Raw genomic sequence first — 24,963 nt, 5'->3', positions numbered from 1 at the left:
CTCCGCAAGTAAATGCCAACTTTCCCACATTAATTAGAGGTGGGGGACGAATGCTTTCAGACATGTCTTTCAAAGAATCATAACGTAAGGCATACGCTTCGCCCGGGGTCGAACTACCTACCCCGCAAACCATAGATCCCTGCCTATTGAGCTAAGCGAGTAAAGGGCAGACATTAGTTAGTTTAAGGTAAGGCACCCAAATCCCAATGGTGAATGTCACTTGGCGGGGAGGTGGGGGGGGGGGGGCGATGTTATGCGGGGCAAGGTGTACTAAAATACAACAAGTGTGAGTAATGTAAGTAAAACATAAAATATCCAAAGGACTGGTTAAGTTGAGTATCAAGAATCCATAAAATATACGAAAATGTAAGAAAACTAAATACATGTATGAATATAAAGGAATTTATGTTCTCTTGAGAAATAAATTTATGTTATTTTTCAGTAGGCACACGAGAGCTATAATTTCTGCTTCTGTTATTCCAATCCAGTCCATATAATAATAACGTGCCTCGATTAATCAATTTCACGCACGAGCAGTTCACGGGTGTGGTCATTTTGGTCATTTTATATTTCAAACCGGTCCATTCCTTCACAAATAACTAAGCAGGCAAGTCGACACTTCGTGTACAAAAATACCCACCCTCCTCACCCGAACACTTTTTTGAAAGAATTTCTGCTGCCGTGTTATATATTTTCAGCGCCAATACACCTGCTCATGCCACATACTGCCACGCCGATATACAGTGCCTTTTATTGGTAAAGACAATTATTCTTGCCAAGAAGTCAAAAGCTCGCAACCAAGTATATGAAGGCTTCATTATGGATTCTGTGGATTTTGAACAGTTAAATAGACACTTGATATTTACAGAATATCAGAAACGTTCAGCCTGTGTTAAATACAAACTCTTTTCACGTATTTTACAGTAAACACACGGGCAGCAGTGGACTTGTTTATTTTGCTGCAAAATCTCACCATCTAAGATCAATATCAAGAAAGCTAAAAATATCATTTTAAAGACTTTAGTTTTAATTGATAGTCGTGACTTTTGTTCCCATCGTGGCTGATATATTACTGCATAAACATGACAAAAAATATGGTCCAATAAACAAGTGCAGGAGTAGTAGTATTCGATTTGGCAGTTTTAATCTAACTTAAACAGTAACTGATGCCTGATTGATGGGTGGGTGAGGGTTATGCGGGGACAGTTTACTACAAATAGGACAAAAAACGGTAAAATTCCGTACATGAACATGACGCTATACATACAACTGCTTCCATGGATTTACATGTGTTTATGAATATGTATATTATACTTTAGCACAATGTCTTTAATGTTGCAAACAAGATGAAATAATAAATGATGAACGATAGGAGGCGATGTCTTATATCTTCTACACCGTTGCCATGGTCACCGATCAATGTCAATGTCATAGTCATTGTTGATGACCGTGGAGTTTTTCCAGAGTCACGAGCTTCGATCACGAGGTTATACAGGTCACGTGTTCTAGGATCAAGCTCATACATTGTGTAAAGGACTCCGACGTCTGCATCTATACCAAAAGCGCCCTCTTCGTTCCCACCTGTAATGTACACACGAAAAAAATGGTAAGGTGACAGAGTAAGATGGTAACTTGGTTGTAAGTATTAATAACGATTTAAACATTAACAAACACTTAGCATATGGTCTATGGAAAACGGAAACTGATATGTTTTATGATTTTTTTTTTTGCGAAACTTAAAGCTTTTACGACTTTTAGGGTTTTTGTAAGGCCTATTTATGACGACAAGGTTATGTTTATCTTTCGATTCCACATATACACATGTAAATGTAATGTTTTGTAAAAATATACTTATATGCACTTTATGAAACTTTTGAAGCCCCTTCGATATATTTTGCAATATGTTTCACATTATAAAGTGTATAGTTAGTATATATGTAATTTCTCACATGTTTAGAACAACATATTTAAAATAATCCTTTCAATTTTCAACGAAATTGTAAAATGCTATTTCTTTTCATACATTTTGCAACCGCAACAAAATTTTGAAAGGTCACAAATTTACAGGTAAAGTGTATGATTTACAAGCGAACAGTATAATGCAGGGAAGTCATAACAACAACAAAATGACCTCTTGATTTAGCAATATTATAAATTAAATGTAACTTGATATAAGATAACTCAATACTTGCCACACAAATATCAAGTTGTACATTTACTAAAAGTAAAACCTTCAGGTGAATTTCTTTTACTTGTTTTAACGCTTAGCCTTACGTTTTGCGAAAAAAAATTCAAACAACACCAAATCATAGAAAGAAAGAGTTTTTTTCACATGAAAATTAAACAGCATGTAAAACATGTATTTGTCTCTACGAAACAGGTTTCAGTATACTGATATAAACATTAAATTCTGGAAAAGGACTGCATAAAGGGGCCAAACTTCCGGACAGTTAAACGCCTCTAAAAACTCCCCATTTTCAAAGAACTGTTACATATGTTCGTTTTAATGCATTTGCAATAATGTACAAGTGTTGAAATTTCACATAACTAGGTGGAACGCAGTTTTCAGCAATTGTTTATTTTTATTTCTTTACAAATGGCATTCATTTTCAAAGGGGGGCAACTTTTTCAGAATATTTTAAGTATCCGTCGTACGGGACAGTACGGCAGAAAATGTAATGGTCAGGTAAAATATTGGTAAAGATGTCGTTCATTTATCAAACATTTCTGTGTTTTGATGATATACTCCTGAACCTTAAAACGGGTCGCGGCAGTAAAATCACACGAATGGAATTTGTTAAAATTTCATTGTATGATTGACAATATATATTTCTAAACGCATGAACAATTTCATAAATGTGCTACTTATAGTACGAAAGACACTGCAAAAAATATCGGAGGCGTGTGAGAAATTTCTATTAATATATTTTTGCACATTAACGTGTAAATTTAAAAACTGATTTTAAAACTTGACAAATACCTGTAATTTTGTAGGTTACCAACCCGTTCATTTCAGAATCGACATCATCCGCTCGAATATCGGCGACAATATATCCTGTAACGTAGAAGGGAGATTACTCTAATCATCTTTAGTCTGTATAATTTGTAATTGTTCAAGGCTATTCTAGTTACTGTAATTTTCAACCTGTTTGTGGTGGAATGAAGACTGTTGACAGACATTGCTAGTCTAGCATATCAATATCAAAATTTTACATACAGTTGAAACTCCCTTTGCGGTTGCTTGTATTAAGCAGACAGTCAGCTAACTTAATAAGTTCTGTTTTTCACCTGTATTTAGCAGCCACCTGTCTTAACCGTCACAATTTTCTCGCTCCTTTGATTGGCTACTAATACATGTTTTGTCATTACGTGTTTATATTAAGTGATTGAACTTGTTAGAATGAAATATAGATATTAAAATGATACGATTCCAACAAAGGGGAGGAGCATTCAGACTAATTAAAATATATCGAAAGGTGACAAACGCTAGGTCATATTCCGTTGACAAAGGTCACCTCAATAATATTTTACATTGTTCCTTTTATAAATCACCTGTTCGTGTTGCATAATTGGCCTACTTTAAACGGCTAAAGTAGAAAAAAAAAAGATATATTATTATTATACCTCTCATTTGCCTACAATGATAAAATCCCATTACCGGAGGAAGAGATATTTTGATATTCAACCTTTCTGACACGTGACCAAGCGAAAGTGACTGTCAGGTCATGTGACCGCGCTGATATTTTGAATGTCATATAAGGGCAATTAACTGCTTCAATTTTTTAGCCATATGATTGCCTGCCTTGTACACATATAAGTGACGTCACTATTCAATGTGTACACAGGCGATTACCGCGCTAAAGATGAAACTGTTAAATTAAATGAATTAAAACATTTTTAAACATTTTTATGTACCAAATTTTGTTCGGTGTAATAAACAGCCTTTCGCCTCGGGTGACATTGTGCCATTGGGATGGCAATATCAATGTCACACAACCCTGCCATATGATATTTATATAATGTCTGATATCATATAATAAAACACTTCTTGAGTGGCTCGCTGGTCAATCATTGAGTCAAAATGATCTACATGTATATATATTGTACATATATGTAATACGTATGAAAATTTTACCTGGCTTGGTTGTCTGTCTGATGACTTCGTAATGACTGAACACTGGGCTGTTGTCGTTTTCATCAACAATTTGCATGACAAGTGTAGTTTGTACGTCTCGTGTCCCATCCGTTACTCTAAAATAAAGCGAAATAAAATTTTAGAATATACAGTTTTCTCCGTATTAGCAAATACGCATATATTCACGGTCAGGAGAGATTCCGGAATTCAATACTCGTGTGTTTGATGCATCTTGTAGAGTCATATTAATATCTCGATTTCTGTCTGAAAAGTAAATTTTCAATGTAGCACTATAAAAAATTACAAATGGAGTGTATTCATCTTGTCACGAGTAGTATTTAAGATTTTTCTATGTTCAGGTAAATTATGATTTTTCTTTATTTTCCTACAATACATGAGCATGATTGAGATATGATATTGTAGAACTTGTCATTAAGTTTTGACCTGCGTTTATTATTTTTCACCTTTTTGGTGTCTTATATTCATGATATTGATTGATCGCACTTGAACCATCAGCATCAAACGCTCACAAATTTGTTATCAGGCCAGATTTCGAGTCGATGCAAAACTTTTGTGGATTTACCTTGTTATCAGGCCAGATTTCGAGTCGATGCTAAACGTTTGTGGATTTACCTTGTTATCACGCCAGATTTCGAGTCGATGCTAAACGTTTGTGGACTAACCTTGTTATCACGCCAGATTTCGAGTCGACGTTAAATTTTTTGTGGACTTACCTTTGTGGACTTACCTTGTTATCACGCCAGATTTCGAGTCGACGTTAAATTTTTTGTGGACTTACCTAATTGCTATCTCATATTGATTGATCGCACTTGGACCATCAACATCAAAAGTGGAAAGTGTTGTTACCACGCCAGATTTCGAGTCGATGTTAAACTTCTGTGGACTTGTAGGTATCTGTGACGTTAGTGAATACACCAAAACATCGCCGTCGGCATCCACTGCTACAGCCCTGTATACCGACGTCCCGGCGGGTAAACTTTCCGACACGGGAACTGCACGTCCAGGCGATCCGGGAGTCGTAAACACAGGGACAGCTGAAGTGAATACATTTCATTCTTTTTGTTTCTCGAACATGCCGGTTGCTTCTTTCGTCATTTTCCAAGTTCTTTCAAACTAACCAAATTTTATTTTTTACAGGGTATACAGTTATTATATACTGTGAAATCTTTTTTATTCGCGTAGGTCGAATTTTCGCGTATATTGCGCTCGGGCCGATGCGCGAATTTAAGACTGCGCTTTTATACGTTTTCATTTTATTTTTTCATTTCTAAAATTGAAAATGCGCGAATTAAAGTCCGCGCGAAACAGTCCTCTTTCACGTTTGCGCGAAATTTCATGCCAACGAATTTAAATGATTTTACAGTACTTTACATTAATTCTTTATGTATTTAACGGTATGATAAGTTTAGATATTCCCATGCGGCGTATTCAGACAGCGTCATATGATTTCTTTTTTCTAAATTAATGTTTACGGTAGAACACACAGAGTTTCATGTCACAAATACTAAATGAACCTATCTTTAAATAATGAAAGATTTAAATAGAGGATATTACATAAGTGTCTTTTCATATTGAATTTATTAAAAGAGTTGAATAAAATAATAAAATGCGAGGCTCTGCCGAGCATTCCATTAATGTTATTCAACGAGTTTAATATATTTAATGAGGATAGTCACAAATGTAATATTCTTTTTATCACATGTTAGCTTTTCCTGTCGAAACATTAAAAATTTTACTTTTTTTTACTAAAGTATATAAACAAGTCAGTTTGACCAACGTCTCCTATTCCATAAGCGACGTCGACGTCAAAGCTTTATTATACTAGTGTATTATCACTTTTAAGTAATGGCTTTATTACACTCCCGTGACGTCATACATGAGATAAAAATAATTAAACCAAAATTCTAGAAAGTAATAATAATTTCCTACCTGCTCTGGCGCAAATGCATAACGTTGTGATAATCAGAAACATAAATTCCATCTTTAAATAATTTACGAATATTTTATTATTCTCAGACATTATTTTGCCTAAAGTAAGTTTAGTTAAGAGCTCCACAAGTAGATGTTTCAAGTTTTATCAAATAGGAGTAAATACTTTTTCTTTTACAAGACAGAGTCTTAAATACAAGAACTTAAAAGTTTTGATGAATAACAAAATGCGGATGTGTTTTATTGCAAATTAATACATACCATGTTGTTTTATTGCAGTTTAATTTAAGGCCATTATTTAACTGCGAATTCTAAACTTTCTCCATCATTAAATTTGGGTAGAAAATGTTTTATTACTTTTTTCAAAAATACTATTTACGTGTTATTTCATTTAGATATATTTCACGAGTATACATCAATGCATATCAACCTTACCTCTGCGTGAAACACCTTTTTCATATACTATTATTGAGTGCATTATTTGCATAAGTATCTAGCATAATACCAATGAGACATTTTGTAATAAATTAGGATCTATTAGCTTAATTATAAAGATGAACCGTTTCTTTCTTTATAATTGTAAAATATGTACTTTATAATTGTATATGTACTTTATAATTGTATAATTTTTAATCTTTATTAAAGTCTCATCTATGTATTATATACATCGTATAAACAAATATAATAAGACAAGTTAACCGAAATACACTGCCATTCAAATAATGAATTATAAGAGACTGTGTTAAGAGTAAATATCACATTAACAGTTTTCTACAATATAAAATCAAGTATATGTACTTTATAATTGTGTATATAATATTCATTACCGTAATTATTCTAATAGTAGAAAAAGCGTTTGAGATCAGGTAAAATATTTGAGAGTTAAATGAATGTGCGACACCCTTCCATCTTTGTAGTACCATCTTATGCAGAACTCTATTATACATGAAGATTGAATGGGTCAAATCATCCCGATGGAACCCTTCCAGTTTTTATTTATGGCAGGGAATCCACCAGGTGCCCCTTCGAGCTTATTTCAGGCGTGGACAGAGCGCATTGTTTGAACGGCCGACCTTCCGTAACCCGAATAAATGGCTTCCTCAAATGTAATAATTCTACACCCCGACCTACGGTTAGGTACTAATGCCCGCTTCCCCCCCCCCCCCACCCCCGCTCCCATTTTTATGAATAGTGATGTAAAGGGTATTTTGTCGAATATTCCTACCGTATATGAATGTAAATTCATCACAGGTGTCATAAGCACCTCCCCATCACCAAGTTTATATTTCTTACCTAAATCACCCAGCTCTGAACACTAGCCGGGATAGCAGCTGTGACCGGGAACCTGACCCCATGTTCACAAAACGTTTTCAGTCTCAGCTGAGTTTGATAATGAAGTTTTATTTGTTATTTATATCTAAATAGCATGTTTAAAACTAAATTTTATTTTGATAACTATTTTCAAGTGGCTATTCAGTATCAATGGTCCGTCTCAGTTAGAATTTAAGCTTGACGTTTTAGTAACATTATACTGATATTAAAATTTCAAACTCAGCTGAGACCGAAAAATGTTTTGTGAACACAGGGCCTGGTTAGAATAGCGTCACTGGCTCCGTATTGATTAGATCGATTTGTTGCGTTAGCACATGCATCCATGGAAAATTTCGATCATTTATATTTTTATTACTTAGTGAAATTTTATTACTTGTTGAACTAATTAAGTCAACTAATCGCTAGTATAATGATCGTGTACGCGTTAAATGAGGATCATAAAACCATTGGAAAGTAAGAGTAGCGCTTCAAATTGGGTTTGGTCACGCAATCTTTTTAAAATGGGCATTTATGTATGAGCAGTGCATTAAAAGACGGGGTTTCCCTAATGTTCAAAAGGTAAATTAAAACTATATAGTCACTGGCTTCTATTCATTATTGTATTGCCAATTCTGTGCATGTCGATTCACTGTTGTGGCGGACGTTCTTAATCTCCTCATAAACATACAAATTGTATAAAATTATATAGATATTTTCATGCCTTTAGAATAACGTGTCTTTTTACATTTTTAATCATTAATAAAACTTTCCAAATATTTACAGTAACATAGAAGTTACGTAAAACAGAAACAGCTACAGTTTGTCACCTTAAGCACGGAATTGTGCATTTTTTTGTTTGTTTTATATACATGATATACGTAGCGTTCCGACTATTTTTCTTGTCTTTTTGCATGTTACGCATCTGAACCTTTCCTTGTATTTAATATACAGTAATGTGTGTATATGATCCGCTGAAAATTAGAAGTAAACAAGACAGATTTTATTTCGTTTGTTTCGAGTGCATGATTTACAATACCACAACAATGTCCAGTATTTGGATGTTTTGTTTGTAACATCAAAATTTAGTTTCGTTGAATTTTCCAGAATAATTTTTGTTTAAATCGCCTGAAGGTGCAAGATTTGTGAGACAGTTGTAGACGTTACATTTCAAGAAAAAGGAGTCCATAATTTCATTACAGTACGAGCCCCTGTCGATCTAAGATGGCAGTTTCATGAAAGTTGTCCTTTCAGTTCTCTTTTTAAGGACACACTTAGAGGTAATGGGGGAGTGTGTGTGTGGGGGGGGGGGGGGGCTTTGTTTTAACACGATTTTTTCTTCGCATTTTCAAAGCAAAAATATGCTATGTAGCATACCAAAAGGAAAGGGAAGTGATTAATCTATACCTTGGTTCTATTTTGATAAGATCTTATACATCAAAATTCTGTTAAAATAACAAAATATGTGAAACTCCCTTCAACTATTACAGCGAAAACAAACTTATGAATAAATGTCTCCCTGGTAATACAGGTTATTTATTTGAAGCTTATAGAAATTTCTGTAAATTTCTGTTGGTAATTAAAACGTCTTTGCTTTTACCATCTCATATACAGGGAATTCTAGGATACGCCTTTAGTTAAGACAAAAACAATTAAATACAAAAATATTTTTATTTATCATTTTACCAAACAATAGACCTATACAAAAACACAACAATTTCATTCTATCTGTCATTAAATTTTTCAATATATTAGCCGTGCCATGAGAAAACCAACATAGTGGGTTTGTGACCAGCATGGATCCAGACCAGCCTGCGCATCCGCACAGTCTGGCCAGGATCCATGTTGTTCGTTTTCAAAGCCTATTGCAATGACAGAAACCACTAGTGAACAGCATGGATCTTGACCAGACTGCGCGGATGCGCAGGCTGGTCTGGATCCATGCTGGCCGCAAACCCACTATGTTGGTTTTCTCATGGCGCGGCTCATATAATGGCGGAAACGTTGTCTCAGTATTGTACTATTATATGAATGTTTACATCTCTGTTTACTCATTTTGCTATTTCACTCGAACAAACAAGCTAGCATTACTTTGTTCTGATATAAACACTAATCAGCAGCGACTCATGTCCTCATACACGGACTCTTATGGTCTCTGAACGATGCATGAATCAAGATTAAATCTGCTTAATATATATATATAAATGGTATGGTAACACCCAACGTTTAGCGTATCCGAAATATCGCATTAAAACAGCTGGCTCACATCTCTTTGATAGAAAATGAAAGCGGTATTACATTAAATATGTGTGTCCCGACATCAAAGCCCACAGCGGCTACGTTTGGGCAGACCAGTGCGAATGGAGATTGCCCCGACATATGGCAATGGAGATACCGACATCAACAATATTAATAAAAAATTACATTTTCATACTTTGCTATGTACATAAAAACTGATATAAAATAATATGTATAAGCTTATAATGAAAATTAGTAAAACGCAAGTTGTCCTTGACATCTACAGATTCTTAATTTCGCTTACATTACGCGCGCACGCACGCACGCACATTCAACATGCACGCTCTCTTTTCCAAGTAGAAATAATAATCTATGTGTTTATATCTTGCATTTCTACAAAATGTAACATTCTACTTACTTATATAATGGCGACTTATTGCAAGTCAAATGACAAATGTGCAATATATTATTGTGTATGCATATAAAATAATACAATGTTTAACGACTAGTGTTGATAAAATGAACAGAAAACGACTAATGTTATCATATTTAGACATGTAGTTATATAGCAAATGAATTTCTCGATTTGTCAATGGGCCTATCAAGTCCGGTATAAGAGAAAATGCATTTTTTACCAGACAGCAGATTTCACTTTGAACATGAATATGTAATTAGAGTGAGCACGTTTCGTGTTACGAATTATTTTAAAGCATGCGCACTGGCAGGCTGTCTTCATATTTGTATCACTTCAATCAACGGGTAACTCGGAGAGTAAAATCGTTGTGTTTGATTTGTGTTATCTCCCTTGATGGTACAAACCAATACGTATAGACGTGACTATATAATGAGTTTTCTTGGTTATCTATTTTACTTATACTGTATATTCATTGACAGTTGTTCTGTTCTGGATTTAATTGCACAGGATTTTCTGGATTTCATTTGCCACCCATGGAATGGTGTATATGTGTGTGTTTGTTTGTGTGTATATGAAAGGGGTGAGGGTATGCAAAAATATGTTCTTTGCAGTAATGTTTACTGGTATAAAATCTATTCTAGCATGGCTGGATTTCTTCTTCAATTAAACAATGAAGAAAAACAACAGTGATAAAATCTACGATAATCAATGGTTTGCGGCGCGGACCAGTTAGAGAGCATTATGACGTAAATAATGACATAAAACTGACGCATGTCGCCCCGTTTGTTACTACTCAGATGAGTGATTTCAACATATTTTAAATCACAACATTTCATATGGGCATGATAGAATGAAACTAAACAAAATCTTCATGTTGATCATCGTCTTACATACATGTTTCATCGTTCAGACGCTTTGATATTCAACCACTCGGACAAGCGCCGCCCTTGTGTGTAAATTCCTGTGCGTCTCAACTCAGAACCATGGTAAATTGGACGATAAACAACGCGAGTGCCTATTTATTTATCAAATCACCGGATCTGAACATAAAAACTGCAATTTACATTACATTTGTCAAATAATACATCAACAGTTGTGACACTAAGTACGTTGCCAATTGTTTGTTCCCATAATTTCTTTCTGTAAAACAGTAATGTTTTCAGGATGAATAGTTTCATACCTTCTGAGTATAATAAATGCGTTACATATTGATATTTCACAGGCACAAATCGTCTTCACTATAAGATCAATAGAAGCAGTAGCGAGTCGAGATTCCAAGTGGAAATGCAAGCATTCCTGTCAGCATATCAGATCAAAAACTTTCATAATGACAATTTTATATTCTTATTTTTTTTCGCTTAGAAAATTAGTTCTAGAAATACAGGTTAAGTATGTCCAAATTCCACACTGTTTTTCTCTAAATTTTAGCTTATTAACTGTCATTCAGCGCATCTTTTTCTGAGGATTCCTTATTTAGCTCGTCTAAACGTGTTCTGCTACCACCTGGAAAATACAAAAAAAAATCCTTTATATATCTTAAAAATCTCTTTAAGCATGCGTATTTTTTTTACACGACACTGGTAGCAATTGAAAGCGGTATTTTCCCAGATGTATGTATAACTGACGATAAATCATAGCAAATCATCGTATATAACATAGTTCCAATATTGATTGATCGGGGCCTCCGTGGCCAAGTGGTTAAGGTCGCTGACTTAGAATCACTAGCCCCTCACCGATGTTGGTTCGAGCCTGAATCGGGGCGCTGAATTCTTCAAGTGAGTGAGCCGTCCAGCTGGCTTACGGAAGGTCGGTGATGAAATAATGTACGGAGGGGCACCTGGGGTCTTCCGCCACCATCACAAGCTGGAAAGTCGCCATATGATCTATACCCAACAAAACAAAACAAACATATCTACTGATAGTTTTAGCGCAGTTTTATGCAGTATTTTAGTTATGTTACTGTTGTCAGTTAATAAAACCAGTGTTTTGATATGAACTTCTTCTACAACAGCCCCGGATCCTTGACAGTCACATCTTGAATTATGGCGTGCCATAATATATATATATATATATATATATATATATATATATATATATATATATATATATATATATAGATCGACCTTGAAGATATATAGTGTCTATTAATGAGCACTTACCATAACACTGTAACAGAAAATCTTCTAAAGTGTTCCATAAATGACGCCTGGAGTTACCTCCCCTAATAGAATGCTGCTGATCCGTGTAAATCTAAAAAAAAAGCACAAATATAAGATATTGCTTCAACATTTTTCTCAATACTTTTGTGTGTATCCAATATGTAGTGCTTCCAGTGTATTATAACATATACTGTTCAATATATTTTGTTTAATCTATATGAAATCCGACTTTTGTAATGCCCCCATGAATGTTAAGATCATTATGAAGTATATTTACTGTATCTTTGGATATAAATACAGATATATAAAACAAGAATACAAGATAAAGGAAAAAGCATTCAAGAGAAATTTATAATAATAATAAGCAGTTAAAAGCCGATAACTCAAACCGTTTTAAAGCAAACTGCAACACTGTGTTACTTCCCCTTTCCGGCACAGAAAAAAAGTACCTGAGATCGAAAATAAACGTTGGCATCTGTAAGCGACCGAATCAACTGAACAGTGTTCTGGAAATGTACGTTATCTGAAAGGAAAACAAGACAAGTTAACTGTCAGGCCCGTTGTTGATTCGAAACAAATTATTACTTTTAGCTATCCGCAGAGACCTGTTATGGTACATCTAGGGCATTAACAGTATTAAAATTATTAACACCACCTGGTCAAAATTTACTGCCTGTATGACTCTGGGCATATATAATCTTACTGTAAATGAAACTTGTCCATCTTCCAATCTGGACAGTACCATTAACTGTTAAAAGGGGTGCTTACCAAAAAGATACTGGCAGAATAGCGAACAGTGCAGATCATGATCAGACTGCACGGATGTGCAGGCTGATCATGATCACACTGGGCGCAAAGGCAGAATCAATCGTGTCCGGCATGGTAAAGGTTAATATTTGAAAAACATGGATCACTGGGCGGAATGAAGATAAATGCACGTTTATACATGTTTCATTATATAAGGTATTCGTTCAAGGTTCGAATGAGCAATTTATACACTGTTAGGTGTAATTTTATGGTCATGGATCCGAACTAACACTCGGCAATTTCCGTGTTATTACGTATTCGTGTTAGGCAAGTCGGCATTCTTCGGACGTAAAGGAATCTCTCTACGCGCAAGTGCCTTTCTTAATTAGTAGAGCTGACTTACTTGTAAACGTGCACAGCTTTTGTAGCTTGCAAAATATACATAGCTAAATACATTCATAACACATCATATACCTTAGTTATACGGTATGTTAAGCTTAAACATGAATTCGTATACTTCAGGCGTGATTTTCAAAGCTACAAACCTTCCTACCTAAGCAGTGAGATACGTTTTATAGCCTACTGCATACGACAACTAAGCGGTTTTGCATACATTTTGGCGTCATGTTTTCGAAAACCGGTGAACACTGAAATCGCATAGTTTACGAAGAATACTAAATTTGCCGATTGTTATTACCATCCACTACCTTAATAAATGAGCCGCGCAATGAGAAAACCAACATAGTGGCTTTGCGACCAGCATGGATCCAGACAAGCCTGCGCATCCGCGCAGTCTGGTCAGGATCCATGCTGTTCGCTAACGGTCATACCAAGGAATGCTTTTAACAAAACGCATATTTCGATATAGATCGAGCCGCTTTAAAATAAACGCAATTATGACCATAATTATACTTAAGTATAGTGGCAAGTGGATATTACATAGTAATCAAGTTTTCTTACCGTCACCTGTCCCATGAACAATCATGAATTTCGATTTCTTAAAATTTTCAGCAAACTTAGAAATATTTGTTGCCTGAAAAAAAAAAGATTGAAAATTAAAACACACAAAAACAAACGATTGACTGAAGAGTAGAACCAAGTATAAAACTGCTGTAACTGCAGGGATAACGCATGTTTTACGTGTTGTCACGTTTGCAGAATCTGCCAAACTAATTTCCTTTTCACCATGTAACGTGCAAATATTAAAAGGGTGTTTTAACGGCACGTGATCTTCTTGTTAATACACGTTTACTCTCATATTAAAACATCCCTTGAAAACACAAAGAATGATTCTTGAATGTCGTTTTCATTGTGTGTTTTAGTAAGAGAGTAATCGTGTGTAAACAATGAAAATCACTTTAATTTCTGTGTGTTCCGTGACAGAACGTACCTAACGGCCTAGTACATAGCTTTCATGTATGTTTGCTTCCTGTTACAACTTCAGCAGAACCCCTCGGGATACCTCGGAATTCTGAAGACTGACAATTGATTAATATTGGGATAAATCATACTTTTTGTGAAGCCAGTGGGACTGTTGGTGTCCTGGACCTTCGGTCTCGGTCATCAACATATCCTAAAGGCTTCTGCAGATGTTAATACACAGAAACAAACGTGTATTGTCGCTATTCTTGCATAAAATCATGGCATAAAGACTGATGACTTTACGATTCCGGTACAAATCTTTAATTATCATTATGTTTTAAATATCCATAACCGGTCGGCCAGGGCTCGACAAATTCGTCCTGCAGGACGAGCTGCCTAGAATTTTCATTCGTCCTGTTACAATTTGTATCAGTCCAGTTTTAATAGACAGTGTCTAGTATAAAGTCCATCAAAACAGATCATACTGGAATCTTATTCTGGACTATCAAGTGTTTGGTTGTGAAGTCTCTTATTTGAAGCCATCACTATTTTACTGGTTATGTTTTAAATGTGTTAATTGACATTGTGGAATTTTTGTGTCATTGTTACGTCTGTTTTCCTGCAGGACAACATTTCTGTGCGGAAGTATGTAAAAAGTACTACGGACATGTCGGCCATTACAGAAGTGTATGCAAATGTGAACAGTAATTGTAAACATTTAAGGACAGCAAAAAAAAATGTCATCGTTCATGACAGTGTTTTCTAGTCTTTATGATATCCAATGGATATATTTCACTAAAATTTTATCTTTAGATATTTACGTCAAATGTACAAAATCCTCATCAGCTGTATTTAGCTTGACTAAATAATATATGAATTATGATTACATACAGAGCTACATTCATAATTAAATGTCATTCAGTATTTTAAGTGGCAGTATACATTTATACTGCGTTTAACTATACATGTATACAGTGTGTACTACTTTAAACCTAATCCATAGTACTTTTAATACACAAATACTATATGAAGTCATTGTTTAGGTTTTTAAATATGAAATTTGGATCTAACGTACTTTTATTTGACTCGGATATTACTAAACTATAGAAATACAGAACTGCCATTGCTGTAATTCTGTTGTGAAGTTCACCTTTCGTGTTCCTCTATACATAAAATAATGGGTATTGATACCGGGCGGACACCTCTAGGTTAAAGGTCAATAATTCAAATCCTTCTTTGTTTCATATAAAAAACGACAACTTCATGTCGTCTTTATGTATCTATAGAGAACAACATTTTTTCCTACACCAATTTTTGATGAAAGTTCTATCACAAATTAACGAAAAAATTAAAATGAAAATAGGGGGTTGAATAGTTCCTAGTAAAATGCCAGTCAGTTGTGGTCTGCTACCCTAAAAATGGCGCATATTTGCTCTCCTCCGCGCAATAAACACCTACTTCCGGTTTCGATCTGCAAAAAGTGCCATGTGGGTTGTATGGACAAGAAAACCGTCTCATTTCATGCAGAATGTATTCTAGTACCGAAAAAGTGTGATTAAAGCACTCGTTCTACACGAATTTGCGTAGAAAATGGGAAAATTAGGATCTATTTATTATGGACTTCACACCACGGAAGCACATTTTCGACCGAATTACTGACCTTATTCCTCTAGATTACCCAATCATAATGCGGTATCGTAACGGAGCGGTACGGATTTTACAAATCAGCCTCCGTTTTCTCCATTTTAATTGAATTTATTATATTTTTTGTCCAATATCGCACTCATACTGCTGGACGAGTACTACAGATGGAGGCCATGAGTTTTTGTTTCTAATCTATCTTAAAAATGACAAATCAAGAAGGAAAAAAACATGCCCGAGTCTGGAATTTAACCCGGGTCGCCACGGCAACAGTGCTGACAAATACAACATGGATGAATACGTACTTATGGTCGTTAAATTTCATACTTTATAATGAAGGTAGTGTAGCGTCGGTACCCTGTTATAAACGACTTTCAATTTTGATTGGAAAAGTTAGTAATAAACAATTAATTCTTTTGTGTTTCTATAATTTATAATCTGTCAAGCAATTTTTTATATCTAAAACAACTCTCTTTTTTTGGTTAAACGATCTTGAGGTCAGTGCCATTAAGATTGCTGGGTAGGATAAATGTGTATGCCTCACGTGTATATAAAATATTTCACACAATTACTTAAAGAATTAATATGTTGTCCGAGATGATTATATGTTTTACAGATTTTGGTCAGAGAATAATTACCTCATATCCTTCGAGGTTGTCATCTGCCGTTGGCATCCCCATAAACCTCTCCGTATAAACACTGTCTGTAATTATAAACATGGCGGAAAATTTTATAGTGTAAAATGACAGGTTATTTAACAGTATTAATTTTGCATAATGCCATTCCATTCCCTTCCTGTGGTGGAAGAAATAAGCTCCTTTGTGAGAATTCTATCATAATTATAAATGAATACTTTAGTTGAGGTAACTTTGCTGTCTATGTGTAGCACAACTAACCATATAATTATGCAAGCAAATATAATTATAATACAATATATAGAAATAAGCGTCCGTCGATATGTATATATTAGGGAAAATGCAAAGTAGGGAAGAGTAACAGTTTAAGCTAACGACCTTAGAACGTATAGACCGTGTATATAAAGAGCGCAGTCTTTAAGCGCCCCGTTCTTTAGGTTGTCTCGCTACACTGTGACTGAAAGGCCGGATGGACCATTATTATGCACATTAGCTATACACATATACATGCAGTAACATTAATCTACAAGTAGAACTTACCGTAGTATCTATAGTCAGTGACTGGAGCCACAGCAATTCCACAGTCGAACACATTCGTACCTCGAGCTAAGGCTAAACTAGTCAAAAACCCACCATAAGACTGGAAAAAAAAGTATATTTCCAAATATTTGATTTTTTGGGGGGGGAACTGACCCTGATCTACATTTGTAGTTATAACTGCTATTTCGTAATTTGAAAATTACTTACATATGTCAAATTATAACTAAAATCAATGAATTTACAACATAGATGTAGACACACAAAACTACAAAATTAATGAGGAAGTAAATGACATCTATTATCCTGGTCTTCTTCTTTCTTCACTAACACAGACGCTGTATTTTACTCATTTAGAGAAAATATAACTCGTAAGAAATACATGAACATTGACTTCTACTCACCCATCCCCAAATTGCACTTTTATCGCTAATATATTTCAACTTGTTGAAGTATCTGAAAAAGACAACAAAACTGAAGTGTCTGAAATTTTCTAGATATACATCTTCAATTGTCGAAATTATCCAAATATTAAAATTAATATACGTAAATGTTAAAAACTGTTGACAAATATTATCTTAGGTGCCTGTGTTTTATGGCTACCGTGAAAATTTGCCCGTGTTTCCATTCAGTAGTGTTACTTTGACGAGTCTACGAGATGAAATTTTAGATTCTTCATTGTTGTTTGGCACTTAGCATCTTTTTCCAAACGATTCTCAGCAGATGTTAGACCATTCTTACTTTGCCTGTTGTGTGAAGTGTCTGTATACTTGTTTGCGCAATGCACCATAGATTTGACTACTTACATTTCATTTCTACATGTTCTACTTCACTTTATTGGTATTTGGAAAACTTTCCATGAAAAATGTGTGACACACCAACAAAATAGTTCTATAAAACATACGATCCACCACAAATAAAGTAAATAGAAATTTTAGGACAGATTACAAATGAGGCTGTTTCCAGACTCGTGCATTAAATCGCTTGCAACCACTTAACATTGCATTCTGTCTTATTCAAGAAAAAATGTATATGAATCTTTCACTGGCTGAAAATGCAGACTGAAATATCTGGTTTGATGATAACTGTTTAAGCGGTAACGAGAGCCAGATATTTCCATTCGCACCTTCTACCAGTAATAGATTCTTTTTCTTGCATACCGTATTATTCAAATAATAGACGAAATTAAATAAAAAATAATGTTTTTCTTTTGAGCACTTTTTTATTATGGCAGCGTATGAATCTACCCATTCGATTGTAAATTAAAAGACGAGAGTCTCGTGTTTAAGATGAGTTCTTCCTGCACCGGCAAAACCATGGGAAACTTCTGTATGGCATGCAAGAAAAATCTAATTAATATTTTTACAGAATGACTTCTTTTTTATTTCATTTTGATTAGCTGGAACTACTTGCCTTGCTGCCACAATAGTATCGTCTACTTCCGTTGATCCCAAGTGTCTGTAGTTGGCATGTCGCCAAGCATCGCCACGCCCAGCTGTGCCACGTGGGTCCACGTTTGCAATTACTATACCGTGTGAACTAGCTAAATAGTCCTCCCAACCTAAACTAAAAGCCTTGGTAACTTTTTGAGAATCGGGGCCCCCATATCTGAAAAAACAGGTGTTCGATCTGACTTGAAGGCAAATATTTTCTGTCAAAAAATGAAAATTACGTAGAAGTAGAAATTTATTACAAGTCTTTACCGATCGGCGGCCCATAGTTTGTGCTTGATGGCCGGTCTAAATTCTAAATAAAAAAAAAACACTTAAAATATGTTATATAATAAAACACTTTTGAATGGCTTGCCGATCATTGAAAACTATAGGGTCTCGGTTCTTCGGACCTCGGGCAATAGTTTTGATTGTTGACCGGCAAGCAATTCAATAAGTGTGTATAACTACATGACTTCTGATACAATTCGCCGGTCTATAGTTTGTTCTATTGACCTGTCGACACTTTAGCATTGGTTTGCTAGCCTGAAGTCACGACCTGAAGAAACGGAATATATGAAAATATATTTATGATGTTATGTAACATTAATAGAATGGCTTGCCGAAAAATAGTACAAGCCATCCTGACTATTGACCGTCAAGCCATTCAGTATATAATTTGACTATTTACCGGAAAGGCAAGGCTTTCGGGAAAATTAGCATTCTTATATATAACAACGCAGGCAGAATATACGCTATTATTGTATGATTACCGGCATTTAAGTAAGTAATGAAACTCATTTGCCACATTTCTACTCAAACAAAGCGAGCAGATTCTTTGATTCATGTCTTGGCCTGTCCATTTTTCAGTTCCATTCGAAAAGAAGTGGTTACCTGTTCTAAACTTAATAAACAGGGATGACTCATATTTATTCAATGTTGGTAGATACTTTTCTATTTCGATTGTACCTATCAGACTTCATGAAAAAATATCTTGTACTTTTACAGTCGGACAGACAGGCAGGCGTACGACCAGACTAGTATACAGATATACATTTGAAAGAAATGTGCGTAGTCAAAAATAAATTTTCTCACATTCTACCTCATAACTAATTTAGATGGAAAAGAAATGTTCTAGTTTTTTTTGGAAAATGAATATCCACATCAGTATGATATGTTTCAAAAATATTTTCAGTCGTTTTTGCTCGGCGATTCCCGTAGTTTAGTCTGGTCCTGATGACTTTTCGTTTTCTCATTGTTCACTGTATGTATATGCCTGTTTTCCCCAAAATGTCAAAAATTCCTTCTTCAGAAACTTAGGCTGCTTTGTCTTTAGGCCTACCCACTCCTACGTGTCGATCTCCCCCTGCAGTTACAGAACATTAGGGGAGATAACTGGCTAGATAATTTGAAGGGCAGTTGACGTCAACCAAACTATAGACTGGTCTGCAGCAAGTATGAAACGACGATCTATATCAGGAGCCAAGTAACAATTTATACTGAACAATGATAGTTACAGTTACTAGTAGACGAAAAGAAATGTTTATTCGTGCACACGTACTTACACACTCGTGAGCAAATTAAATGTAATTTCCTCGTGTTCTTTTAGCTCAGGCGGAAGTTTCAGCTTGGCCCACATCACTGTAATGTAATTTAATTCGTAATCTATTCAGTGAAACAATGCGCAGTTCAGGAATTATGTAATAGTAACTACACTGTTTAAAAGTTTGTTAAAATCTTTCAGTTAGCACTCAAGTAAACAAGTCCATTCATTTACGAAACATAAAGAATAAGTCAACAAAGATCTTTCATTCGAGACAAATTGCCTCGATTATCATTATGCAAAACAAATAAATCAACGATGTAAGATATGTCTCTTCTTTTAATGGGTTTGCTGTTTGATCCATCAAAACCGTATCTGTTTTTTTTTTTTGAATTGCGGATTTAATTTGCAAGGTCAAAATATAAACTATACATCATTCTAAACGACGCCAAGGGTGCCAGTTGGACCCGTTTAAGTCTCTCAAATATCCTAAAAATGTCAATATTACGGCGCAAGTCCATTTTTGGCATTTTCTTGTCATTATAGATATGTCTCTATGACCTCTGTATGATGGTTAATTTGTGGCTTTATTGAACTAACATAAACAGGCTAAATTTTAGTTCAACAAGGCTGTACGTTGTGTAAAGTCATTGACATTCAAATATTTAAACGTCAAAAAGCTAGTTACGGTATTGTGGAAATAAGGCAACGAAATATGTACTTTTTTCATTGCAAAAATTTGGCAAAAACACAAGTTCGGAAAACTCTGATTTTATATATTTTTGCATGTAAATATTGCTTCTAAACTAGCTCAGAAATTCTGACAATGTTTTTATGATCCATTCACAAAAAAATGAGCAGAAAATAGAGAAAAAAAAGTGGCTGTTATTTACAATGGAAAATACATCATTTTTGCCGACAACTTCGATATTTAATCAAGATATTTTGAAAATTTAAACAGTTCCTATACCACCCTCGGAGTTTTCAAAATGATTGATAATATCAAACTTATCGCATGACGTTCAAAGAGAAATCAGGGGAAAATAATGCAACAGAAAAGTTGAATAAAACAACGAGTGTACAGTTAACACGATATATTCTGAATTTTCTAGGAAACTTACTCTGTTTATCATTTAATGGAACCTGTATGATTTTAGTTCTTGGAAGCGCAATCTTTGCCAGATCTTCGGCTATGTCTTTGTTATCTTCAAATGTTATCACTAAAAGATGTCACGAAAATAAGTGGGTTACTAGCACAATCATCAAATACGTGTAAATGGCAGAGTACATCCTTGTCTTGAAAAGGACAAGTAACAGTTTCTTAAATACATTTCTATTAGGTTTCAAACTAAACGAAATTCAAACTGAGCCGCGCCATAAGAACAACAACATAGTGCGTATGCGACCAGCATAGATTAGATCCAGACCAGCCTGCACATCCGCGCAGTCTGGTCAGGATCCATGCTGTTCACTTTCAAAGCCTATTGCAATTAGTGAAACCGTTAGCGAACAGCAGGGATCCTGACCAGACTGCGCGGATGCGCAAGGATGCGCATGCTGGTCTGGATCCATGCTGGTCGCAAACGCACTATGTTGGTTTTCTCATGGCGCGGCTCATTTTTTTTTGTTCCCAAATTCTTAGTTTATTAAAGAACTTCCACTGTAACAGTTTAGTAAAACGGCGCTACGCCCTGTTTAAAAACACCGTTCATTTAAACCACATCCCATCAGTAGTTTTAATGAAACAGGACCCTGGCTTTTGTTACAAAAGCAAGACTGCGTCTTGAAGAAAGTGACGAAAGAGCGAGAGTTATATTGACACAATAGAATAGACTAATTTGTTACGTTTTCCATTCAACATGCGAAGTAGGCAGGACAATTATAAGAATTTCATCGCGTAATCATTACAACAATGATTAAAGACAGATAATACATGTTGTTTGGCATATTTACCTGTATCAGAAACAAATGATCTCAGTGTATAGGTAGGAACACCTGGTCCAAGGCACCATAGCATATAGTTATCCCCTACATCCGGGAAATCTGCTCTTATCCAATCACAGTCTTTGGAAATTGAGCACGTGACACAGACTGGTTTTTGAAAATCATTTCCTGTCTCTGTGCTTGTTCTGCAAAAGACAATTTCTCACAACAATCGATGTGAACATAGTTTTAAAAGATACACTTGTTCTATTTGCATTGATGGGGTTTAATGTGACACCGACCCAATTTTTGACATGTGGCGACTTTTTCAGCTTTTTGTTGTGGAGAAGGAAGACCCCAAATGCCCCTCCAGGTACCGTTTCAGGCATGGGCCCCGCACTCGAGTAGAACCACTGACCTACCGTAAGCCAGCTAGATGGCGGAGGAAGTCTACACACCCAGCAAGGTTTCGAACTTACATCAGCAAGGGGCATGTGATTCGAAGTCAGTGGCCTCCAGATCGTTCGACAACAATTTTTTTTTTTTTAAATATCTTGAAATAAATGCTATATTTCTTACGAAGGCTTTCAAACTTAATTACTGACAAACTTTATGTTACGGAAACACATGAGAATTTGCAGTTTTACGATGAAAATCGAAAAGCGTTTGTCACGCTTTTACTCCAGGTAAACTATCTCGATTACAAATATCTACATTTTGAAGTCATTATTCACTACTTCAGCTATAGCGCTATTGGTTACGACGACGGGAAAATGTCTTCATTGCGGTGGCGGTCCTGGGTTCGATTCCCGACTCGGTCATCTCTTTTTCTTGATTTGGAATTTTTAAAATATTTTAGAAACAAAAATTCATATTCTAATGTTCATACTGTAATATGACCAAACTTCAATTTGAAAGAAAGATTATTTTTTAGCGAAATCTGGAGGTCAGTGCCTTTCACTGATCACCCTTCATAAAAGTTATCATTATTATACCAGATCTATACAGCACCCTTTTAATGATGCGCTTCACATAGTTAATTTACACATAAATTTCATCTAAACAACACAACGAAAATTTAAGAACAAAACATAACAAGTGTTTACTTAAATATCTGTTCGGACTGAAAACCTTGTTTGTTATTTGCTGGAGTTAGCTTATGCTATAGGAATTCAACTAAACTAGTACTTGTGGTCAGTTATACGTTTTAAGTGTGCATGTTTTCTCCATACAGTTACTATCATTAAGTACTATATATTGTGTCTGCCCCAAGAAATGAAGATTCTTTTTCCACGTGTATAATTAGTTAATAGCAATCATACGCAAATGCATGCATGCGCAAATTATGTTGACATAAAAGTTCAATAATGTGCGAGGTATAATGGGGATTTTCAAATATATATTTTTTTTAACTAGGAGGAAACAGTATCATTTGCATGTCATGATAGGTGCTGATGACTCATTTGCCTTCAATTAATTAAGGCGTAAAAAAACTGTTTCCGGTAACCCGACCTACTGTCCTGCTGTAAACTTTTAAGTTGCTAGGTTCTGTAATATTTGTAGACAATTAAGCTGATTATTTGTTATGCAATGCAAGAGTGCGAAGTGTAGATAATTTCTAACAAGGTCTTTGTTCCATTGTTTACCACTTCCTTCGATCACTATCATAAATGTGATAAGATCTAAAGAAGACTGTATAAGAATAATTTGCATAATTCGAATATACTGGTTGTCAAGATACTAATCTGTGATTTCATTGGTTGAAGATCTTAAACTGAAAAGATAAGAAATAATGCAGCATCCGGGAGAAAGGACAGTTAGTTAGTGGACATCCACAGAACAAGCGTGTTATACTTTAATGTTTAATTTCTTGTTAGTTCGGTTAACCGACGTTAAAAGTGACACTAAATTTCTTATCTAATTATATTAACTGGATAACCAGTGTTCAAAAGCTGACTACTTATTTTGTTATAAATTTATACCTTTTGTTAATTTGAACTATTGTGGATAAAATAAAAATAGTAAAATTGCACAGAAACGTTCGTTCTACAAACACCCGACATCCCAGAATTGACGGCATCACACTACCCTAAATTTTTAGCCCGACGCTAAATGTTTTTATGGCCTTGGAGAACATTTTATCAAACTTTTTAACAAAAGGTTGCAAAACTGCACTTTTTATGCTTTAAACATGGCCAGTGATGTTAGAAATCAATTTACTGATGCTTTAAAAGGCATAACCTCATATTTGTATTCATTTTTGACACAAAAATAATTTCGGAAAAGTCTCTCTTAATAAAAAAAAATCCCTACCCCCGCCCCCCCAAAAAAAACCCCTCCCCACAAAAAAAAAAATGTTTTCCGACCTACCTACCTTTAATTTTTTGAGCATGTTACCGGAAACAAAGATTTTTATAGGCCTAATGAAACTTTTGTTTCTTTTTTCTAATAAATGGATTACGCATGCCGGCCTTTAAATAGGGTCGGTGATTCGAATCGCAGTGCTGTAACGTTCTACATGCACTAAAAATGCTAGTTATTTTGTATCGTCGGCCTCGAGGTTTATTCTAACTTTTATTTATGATATGAAAAATCTAAATTATTCCGTAAATTATAAAAAAGACAAATCTTACTCAATAAGCATGCCTTATCTTACCTGAATAGATGTCTAGAGGTGGGGTCACCTGTTCTATACGCCAGATAGTATCTAAAAACAGAATTAAAAGCCTTTTCATGTTTGAAATAATTACCTGGGAAATATTTATATGTGAATGTATTTGCTTTTATGATAAGAGAGACCGTAAGGTATATGTGCGATGATGGTAAAATCTATCCTGTCTTGCACACACTATCTTTCTGACGTATCGTCTCACTATCCGCATAAGAGAAGCCAAGCCATTGCAGAAAGAGACATGCAAATGTAAATAATTTTGAGGTTTT

General features: G+C 35.0%; 2 protein-coding genes across 5 annotated transcripts in view; both read right to left on the bottom strand.

The window, feature by feature from the left end:
• Positions 1-332: 332 nt before the first annotated feature.
• On the bottom strand, positions 333-6,280 carry LOC123539065 (protein dachsous-like). Its single transcript, XM_045323538.2, has 5 exons — positions 6,086-6,280; positions 4,935-5,190; positions 4,136-4,251; positions 2,981-3,055; positions 333-1,581 (listed from the first exon to the last, which is right to left on the bottom strand). The coding sequence occupies exons 1-5, from the start codon at positions 6,174-6,176 to the stop codon at positions 1,316-1,318; spliced, it is 804 nt and encodes a 267-aa protein (XP_045179473.2). The 5' UTR covers positions 6,177-6,280; the 3' UTR covers positions 333-1,315.
• A 2,765-nt stretch (positions 6,281-9,045) lies between these two features.
• Positions 9,046-24,963, bottom strand: part of LOC123538040 (dipeptidyl peptidase 4-like) — a 251,428-nt gene continuing 235,510 nt past the window's right edge. For all 4 annotated transcript variants that reach the window (XM_053529558.1, XM_053529559.1, XM_053529561.1 and 1 more), the window contains exons 15-26: positions 24,680-24,730; positions 22,054-22,229; positions 21,222-21,320; positions 20,123-20,198; positions 18,541-18,735; positions 17,532-17,583; positions 17,131-17,230; positions 16,594-16,658; positions 13,913-13,985; positions 12,655-12,728; positions 12,206-12,296; positions 9,046-11,549 (exon numbers count right to left, since the gene is read on the bottom strand). In XM_053529558.1, coding sequence (XP_053385533.1) covers positions 11,479-11,549; positions 12,206-12,296; positions 12,655-12,728; positions 13,913-13,985; positions 16,594-16,658; positions 17,131-17,230; positions 17,532-17,583; positions 18,541-18,735; positions 20,123-20,198; positions 21,222-21,320; positions 22,054-22,229; positions 24,680-24,730 — 1,123 coding nt within the window. In that variant the 3' untranslated portion in view covers positions 9,046-11,478. The remainder of the gene's footprint in view (positions 11,550-12,205; positions 12,297-12,654; positions 12,729-13,912; positions 13,986-16,593; positions 16,659-17,130; positions 17,231-17,531; positions 17,584-18,540; positions 18,736-20,122; positions 20,199-21,221; positions 21,321-22,053; positions 22,230-24,679; positions 24,731-24,963) is intronic.

This window comes from Mercenaria mercenaria, chromosome 18 (genome assembly GCF_021730395.1).
Source record: "Mercenaria mercenaria strain notata chromosome 18, MADL_Memer_1, whole genome shotgun sequence".
NCBI lineage: Eukaryota > Metazoa > Mollusca > Bivalvia > Venerida > Veneridae > Mercenaria > Mercenaria mercenaria.
This window is presented reverse-complemented; position numbering and strand designations above follow the sequence as displayed.